General features: G+C 32.4%; 1 protein-coding gene across 4 annotated transcripts; it reads left to right on the top strand.

Moving 5' to 3' along the window:
• Positions 1-295: 295 nt before the first annotated feature.
• On the top strand, positions 296-7,460 carry BIM1 (basic helix-loop-helix (bHLH) DNA-binding superfamily protein). Of its 4 annotated transcripts, none has more exons than XM_089746673.1 (13): positions 296-559; positions 706-1,047; positions 1,196-1,273; positions 3,329-3,408; positions 3,522-3,700; positions 4,030-4,126; positions 4,223-4,359; positions 4,545-4,656; positions 5,168-5,237; positions 5,326-5,421; positions 5,539-6,002; positions 6,754-6,883; positions 6,984-7,460. In XM_089746673.1, exons 3-13 carry the CDS (start codon positions 1,211-1,213, stop codon positions 7,077-7,079), a joined length of 1,524 nt encoding a protein of 507 aa, XP_089602799.1. In that variant the 5' UTR covers positions 296-559; positions 706-1,047; positions 1,196-1,210; the 3' UTR covers positions 7,080-7,460. The 4 variants fall into 4 exon arrangements, with proteins under 4 accessions (XP_089602799.1, XP_022728980.2, XP_022728971.2 ...); XM_022873245.2 differs by having other exon boundaries at positions 648-1,047; XM_022873236.2 differs by having other exon boundaries at positions 3,329-3,700.
• Positions 7,461-8,480: the final 1,020 nt, after the last annotated feature.

Raw genomic sequence — 8,480 nt, 5'->3', positions numbered from 1 at the left:
TTGGGACGGAGGAAACAATCAGGATTGCAAAAAAAAAAAAAAAACCTCAATTTAAAAAAAATAAAAACAAAAATCACAAAATTTTAAAATATTGAGTTTCGTGATCCATAGCATGCCACACCCAAATGACAGGCAACCAACCTGGGCATTAACGTCGTCAACCCGCCGCAACGTCGTTACTTCAACGCCGTTAACAAAACCATTCTTTTAAAAAATAAAAAAATCAAACAAATAAAGGAAAGCAAAAAATTAAAAAAAAATGGTATAAAACGATCTTTGAAGGTAGCGGACGCTTAAGAAAACAAAAGAGAAAGAGAGAGAGTTCATTTTCTCCGACCCACAGCATCGTCTTTCGCCGAACTGCTTCATCTCTATAAAGAAAGAGATTTTTTTTAGGTTTGGTGGTCGAATTTCGAAGGAGATACTCGGTAGCTGCGTTATTACTCGTTTTACTTTTCGAGTTTGCTTGAGTGTTTACAATTCAGTTTTCTTTTCGTTAGTTCAATCATTCCTTCGCTGAAATTCCACGTTAAAATCGTATCAGTTCAGATCAAAGAAGGTACCTACTCTGTGTTTGGAAAAGTTTCTTCTTCAATTGTTGTCTGAATTAGTTTTTTAATTTTACCTTGAATTATGCGTAATTCCAGGTCATTTAGCTTTGAAGGTGTCGAGTTTCTGTATAAGTTAGATATTTTCTGTTGGCAGAATCTGTGACAAGAAATACAATTCCGGTTTGGTCAGTAAAACTTGTTAAGAAAATCTTTCGGAGCTGAAGCGTCCAAGTTAATTACGGTTGAGAATTTTGGAATCTGAAGTCGATTGCTTGAAAAGCTTTTTTATTTTTAAAGCGTCAGTAAATGCGCCTCCGGTCTGAGGTGGAGGCGTAAGTTTTTCCCGACGAAATCCGTAGAGTTTTGAACTTTGCTGGTCAAAAATTACATAACGTAATTATATTTTCTGATCCAAAGTTTCGCTGCAAAAGAAAAAAAAAAAAAGATCTGAAGCCATAGATGGAGCTCCCTCAACCCCGGCCATTCGGAGCCGAAGGTAAATTTATTTTACTACGTCGTTTTATTTTTATTTTTTCAAAATGATTTATTTCCATTTTACGAGATAAAATCCAGAAAAAAAAAAGAAGAAAAGAACTGTGAATTACAAGTTTTAATTAATAATAATTTTGGTTTTGGAAGAACAGAAAGGAAACCAACGCATGACTTTCTGTCACTGTACAGTCATTCAAGCGTCCAACAAGATCCAGGCCCACCTTCTCAAGGTAATTCTTTCTATTCTTATTTTTAAGATCCGCCAAAAAAAAGAAAAAGAACAAACTAACTACTATTTTTTTTTCTATTTTTCTTCTTGCCTAAATTTTCATTTTTTTTTCATTTATTATTATAATAATATTATTGTTATATTTACATGACGGTGAGGGAAAAAAAGAAATAAATAAAATATCTTTAGAGTTTTATTTTTATGTTTTTTTAGGGATGAGAATTTGGTGTAATGCACGTGACCGCATTTTTTCCGTATGAGTGGATCATGGGTCAATTAAAGTTTAGATGGGCCCACCGCCCATTGTAAGAAATTTAATTCTATTAATAAAAATAAAAATAAAGAAAAAAAAAGTGTGAGATAGATGAGAAAATCAGAAAAAAGAAAGAAAAGGTTGGGAAGAAATTTAGATTAGCAGAGGCAGAGAGAGAGAGAGAGAGAGAGAGAGAGGGGGGGGATTGAGGGGGGAATGGGACCCATGATTGGAGATGGAGATGATTTTGACAAGCCACATGATTCACATCACCACCTCATTTCCATTGTACACCTGCACGCTCACTTCTTTCTGTCTTCATTCTTTTCTTCCTTTCCTTACTCTCCTTACGTATATGTATATACATATGAGTCGATGGAATTTGTCTAACTAAATATAGAATATTTTTAAAGATTTTCTTAAGCAATTTTTTTTAATTGACGTTAAGACTAGGAGTGATATATCGAATTTAATTCGATTTTTTTAAATATTATATAATATTATCAAATTTTAAAAATTGATTCAAATCAAAATTTTATTTGATTTGAATTAAATTAAATTAAAATTTTGATTTATTAATTTTAAATTTTAAATTTTTATATATTATTTTAATATATTTAAATAAATTTTGATATAAACTATTATTTTTATTTTATAATAATTTAACAAATATATAAATTAAAAAAATATATAATTCGATTCAATTTAATTTTTTTTATTTTGAAAATATAAATAAATAGAATAATAACTTAAGACTTATTATATCTTGAAATAAATTAGTTTCTTTTTATATATACTTTCTAATGTAAAAAACACAAGCCAAGAAAAAAAGGTTTTTTTATATAAAATAATGTTGATAATTGCGGTTTTATTTATTCTTTATTATATAATATTTATTACTATTAATAGATGATTAATGAAAATTTTGATTCTAATTTGAACACCAACCCAAACCGTGTGATGAGAATGCCTAACACGTGAAACTGATGGAGATGAGTGGGTCAACCTTTTTAATTAAGCTGTAATTTGAACCCACCCTGTTTTCTTTTTTTTCTTTTTGGGTGAAAATAGAACCCGCCCTTTGTTTTTAATTCCTAAGTGCCTAATATATTTGTAGCATGCTGCTTCTAGAACACAAAGAAATCAATAAAATTTAATTTGAATTATTATTAAGACTATTATTTATTGTGTGTTCACTCCTTTTTTAAGCATGAATTTTTTATAATCATTAAATAATTTAGACCAAAAAAAAAAGAAAAACCAAAAAGATTTTTGTTTGTTTGCAAGTATAATTATTTTGTTAATTTGACTGTATTTCATTGGTAGTTTGTTTCCTCTGATCACCAATCCACCGTGTCTCCATCTGAGTTGTTGTGGATAGCAGCATATATGAAGAAATCATATGTTTTTTTGGTATGATTTCTATGTTATAATCTTGGTGTAAACTTCTAATCCCATATTGAATATTGCAAAAGATCCATCATAATTTGTGGAGACTTGTATACGAGACTTTTTTTTTTAATAAAATCGTAAAACTTTTTACTTAAAATAAATAATATCTCACAAATGGATCGTAAATCTTCATTCATTTAGCAGCCAAGCAAAAGAAAGAAAATAGAAAAAAGGAATTGTCTACTTAGTTATTTTCGTTTTTAATTGCCAATTTGGAGTTTTACGTGGCTGATTAATCACTACTTTCCTGTACCAAAAATTGAATGATCACACGATCGAGTATATAATGCTACACTTGAATGGTCTTCCTTATCCCTGCTTTACATTGTTTGATTGTGTCTGAATGAGCAGGCGGGTATCTTAAAACTCATGATTTCTTACAACTGGAACGACTGGGGAAGGCAAGTGCCAAGGAGGAAACACCAGTCAAGGTAGCAACTTCTGAAAAGCCACCAACGCCATCACCACCTCCTTCTGTGGAACAAATTCTCCCTGGTGGAATTGGAACTTACAGTATAAGCCACATTTCCTATTTTAATCCTAGGGTTCCAAAGACTGAGGGGGCTGTATTCACTGCAGCTGAAGGAAGTAGTACAGAGAGAAATGACGAAAACTCCAACTGCAGCTCTTACAATGGAAGTGGTTTCACTTTGTGGGAAGAATCTGCAGGAAAGAAGGGAAATACAGGGAAGCAGAATGCCGGGACAACACCCGTTGTTAAAGGTAAAAATTTTCTTATTCTATATTTGCAACACTTCTTTACTCCTGATATTTCATTTTGAAATTGTCATGCACGAGTAACCACTGCTAGGATCTAGTTCCTGCCTGCATTAGTCCCAAGGGCATTTACAGATAAACGTGATAATATTATTAAACCAAATTTACAGATAAAAACGTGATAGTATTATTTATGACATATGTTTTCGTATGCTTAGGATAAAAAGATTTTATTCCAGTAAATAAAGGCCGCTGCTATATCGATCCAATCCATGTGGCATAAAAAGCTGTTATGTTGGTTAACTAAATATAACTTTGGCGGATACTTTTGACAGAAGCGGCGGGGCAATGGGCTACGTCGTCGTTGGAGAGGGCATCACAGTCGTCAACTAACAACCATCGCAACAGCTTCAGCTCCCTCTCTTCTTCTCAGTCAGTCACTTTCTGTTCTCGTTTCTTTTATAGCTCTTTTATTTTTGTTTATTTCTGGGTTAAAAATTAAGGGTGTCAATGGAATCTTATTAACAGGCCATCATCAAAGCAGAAAAGCCAAAGCTTCATGGAAATGATAAAATCAGCAAAAGATAGTTCACATGATGATGATTTTGAAGAAGCTGAAAATTTTGTTCTCAAGAAAGAGAGTTCCGCTACTACGTATGGTAAAGGTAATTATTTTTCTTCGACTACACTACTCTGAGTGCTGTATATTAATGTAAACACTAGAGAACTTAAATAAAAATGTTTCTTGGTTTTTATAAGGGTATTAAGATCTGGGGACAGTAGTTTTTGAGGGTGTTAATAGAATTATTGAAGTATTTTGATGGCCTAATAATTTGGCTTCTTTTTACAGGAGAATTGGGAGTAAAAGTGGATGGAAAGAGTACACCTGATCAGAAGGCCAACACCCCAAGGTCGAAACATTCTGCTACTGAGCAGCGGAGAAGAAGTAAAATTAATGACAGGCAAGTATAGCTATAACTGGCTTCACATTTAATATTTCTTAGCCTATTTCTTTTAAATTTGGATGAGTTTTATATCTTATTTCATGAACAAATATATTTGGTGAGGTCTCTGCTGTACTTGATTTTTAATGTTGAATGTATCCCTTCGGTCTCACCAGAAAATCCTCGAAAAAAAATAATTTTGAGTACTGAACCCTTTTGGTTACTTTTTATCTGTGATGGAGACCTCTTGTGAAAGTTCTAGATTCTAAAAATATTAAATTTACCATTTTCTTTTGTTTATTTTAGAATGCAATGAACAAGAAATCCATGCATCAAGAAAATATCTTCATTTGTTTCACATACTAGTTACGGGAATTTCATGTGGATTTGTGGATGGTTATGAATTATGATTGTTTGAAAGTCTTTGTCAAAGTGAAATTAGAAATTAAATGCTGTTTAGTAGCTAAAAAGTGGAAATTTCTTGATACAAAATCACCATTATATACTAACATCTAGCAGTTTTTGGCAGATTTCAGATGTTGAGAGATGTCATTCCTCATAGTGACCAAAAGAGAGATAAAGCCTCATTCTTATTAGAGGTAAATAGATTTCTTGTAATGGTTATGATTACTCTTTCTCTATCTACAGTTTTCAAAATTTTGAACAATGGTTGTTCAATCTTCTCAGGTTGTCGAGTACATTCAGTTTTTACAGGAAAAAGTACACAAGTATGAGGGAACATATCAAGGATGGAGCCATAAACCATCGAAATTGATGCCATGGGTAAATTCTATACTTGGCTGTATTGAAGATCCAATGATTTTTTTTTTTTGGCATTCTGGTTTATGAGCATCGGCAATTGTTCAATGACTGACTGATCATCGACCTCGTCTGAAACAGAGAAACAATCACATGCCCACAGAAAATTATGCTGATCAATCTCCAGCTAAAAATGGCTTGTCTGCTCCTGCCGTAGTTTTTTCTGCAAAGTTGGAAGATAAAAACATCACCGTCACCCCAACCATTCCTGGAATAAGTGCAAAAAACCCTATAGAATCTGATATGAGCACAGCTACTACCTTCAGAGCGATTGACCTTTATCCTGGAATGATGAATAAGACTACGCCCTTTCCTGTGTCACTACAGCCAAACTTCTTCACTTCTGCCCAGAGCACTGGTCTGGCAACTCAACTTCAACCTAGATTGCCCTCTGATGCCGAAAACAGTTCATCTCAGCATCAATCTGTACTATGTCATGCTGGATCCTGTACTACTAATGGTGCTGTTCCTAGCGAGAAGCCGAAAGAACAAGAATTGACAGTTGAAGGTGGAAATTTTAGCATCTCAAGCATATATTCACGAGGGTGAGTTTTTACTTTTTATTTTTTAGTTCGATGAATGATCTAATTGTTGTCTTTCGTACATCGTTATTGTTAAAAGACTTGAAACAAATATCGTAGTTTCTTGCCCCATGAATACCAATATATACAGAATGGAGATACTCAACTGAAATGATCACATTTAGCACCTATTCAGATCAAGCTTCCTCCCTGATTTTATGGCACCGCTATACTCTTCGCACATTGTCCACTCTCTTTACAAGGGGAAGGGGAGGGGGGGGGGCATGTTTCTCAGTAACTATTTGATCGGACTCATCATTCTTGATCTTTCCCTTTACGTCTTAACTATCTTATGTATACAGATTTGCTACAGGGAAAGCATAACTGAATCTCTTTTATCTCCCTGGAGAATGAATTTCCATTTAGTATTTGGGAATACATGTTTCAGTAGCAATATCGAGATGGTTGCATGATATTGGTTTGTCCCTTTTTGACAAGCACCATCACAACCTCTATTTCAGAAAAGTCAAAGTTTCATTCTTTTTCTTCCTTCCCCTTTCATTCTGAATTCAGGACGAACATTTTGTTTTGAATCTTCTTTCAGTTTTGTTTTGTTAATCCCTTTATCCACCCCAGCTTAGTGCCCTAAACTCAAGTCCAGGATCTCAAACTTTCATTAAGGACCAACGAGGCTATGATGTCATTGTCTTAAATTCCTCTTAAGTGCTTTGATCTCAGTTTACATGATATGTTAAGTGATCAATGTGTTTGACAGGTTGTTGAATACTCTAACACAAGCGCTGCAGACTTCTGGAGTGGATTTGTCACGTGCCACCATCTCAGTGCAAATCGAGCTCGGGAAGCAATCTAGTAACAGTCCTACTGCTTCAACATCCACACTTAAGGTTGTTTGCCATTGCTGCTAGCAATCTTATTTCAATATTTTCATCATGTAAAAACAAGTAACTCAAACTAATTCTTCCCTATTTACTCTGTTTGCTCTAGGATAGAGAAGCTCCATCTACAAATCAACGGACGACGCGTCGTAGAGTCGGACGTGGTGAGGATTCCGATCATCCCCTAAAGAAACTCAAGACATGAAAAAGGTAGCTTGACAATTTCACAATATTCTTTTTTTTTTTTTTTTAAATTAAAAATTAATTCATTTTTTTGAAGCACCCTGCCCTAGACAAGGATCCATATATATAAATATACAACTAGTTGGCAAAGCTTTCAGTTTTGTTGGGATATATGCATAGAATTCCCAGCAAACAAATATGCGTTATTTATCTTATATTTTGTGTGATTCTTCACCATATCGATGTTGAGAAGCTGCTTTTCATTTAAAGCTTCCATCATCTGAAGCTTCGTTCCTTGATTGTCACTATTTGTCAATATGTTGTTTTTGGTGAGATTCAACTCTCTTACTGGAACAAAAGAAATTGTCTCCTTAATATAATTCCCTACCTGCAAAATTTTCAATATTTGTCACCGCATTGTTTTTCATTATTTATTTATTTGGAGAAAATATTTAAGCTTTAGTGTAATTTATATCTCCGTTTTCATTACATTTTAATTCATAAGAAATTACCCTATTTTCTCGTCACTGAAATTTTTAGATTCTACAAATGAATTAGTAACATGACACACACTTTTTAATGGTATATTAAAAAAAATAAAAAAATTAATTAAAAAAAATTAAATATATATCAATTTTTAACTTCATTTGTTGAGTTAAAAAAATCAGTATTACTGTTTGAAAAAGAAACTTCTTTTAAAAAAATCATTTACAATTATTTTACTATAATTAACTAATCACAATTCAATATTGTGTGAGATTTATTCCAAAGCATATTATTTACAATAATTGTAGTGCAATTAATTAAACATAATTCAAAATTATTTTAATTATATAGTGTTTAAATTTATAAATGGGGAATCTTATATAATTTTTAATTATGGTAAAATAGATGCAGGATAATAAAAAAAAAAATTATAAATAAAAAGTTCTCTTTCAAAAAAACTGACCAGTGACTGAGCTTTAAAAAAATAAAAAATATTTTAGAGAATAATAATTAGAAATTAATATGATTTTTGGATTACGATCTTCATCAACAGACAAAGCACATTGGATGAATCGAGAGATTGATGTAATAAAGCAATAGAGTTAACAGGATGTTACCTATAGTTCAACCGAATCCCTTAATCCATCCTTTTGCACTTGTCTTATAATAATAATAATAATAATAATAATAATAATTTTATTTGTTCACAGTCTTACCGGTGGTGTTACACTGGTAATTCAGTAATCAAAATTCAAATAATAAGTTTTAAGTATATAATAATAATAATTTAATTTGGGAAGTTAGGTGAGAAAGCTTAGTATTACCACCATGATTGAGGTTAAGTCGTCCTTGATAACAAAATATTATCTCGTCTATAATTGTTATTAATAATTTCCCTTTTACAAGTTGCTAGTTGTTTTCCATGGTAGGAACTTGG

This window comes from Durio zibethinus, chromosome 17 (assembly GCF_047325235.1).
Source record: "Durio zibethinus cultivar Kanyao isolate XHJ-2024 chromosome 17, ASM4732523v1, whole genome shotgun sequence".
NCBI lineage: Eukaryota > Viridiplantae > Streptophyta > Magnoliopsida > Malvales > Malvaceae > Durio > Durio zibethinus.
The sequence above is the reverse complement of the archived record's forward strand: the minus strand, read 5'-3'. Positions and strand labels throughout refer to the sequence as shown.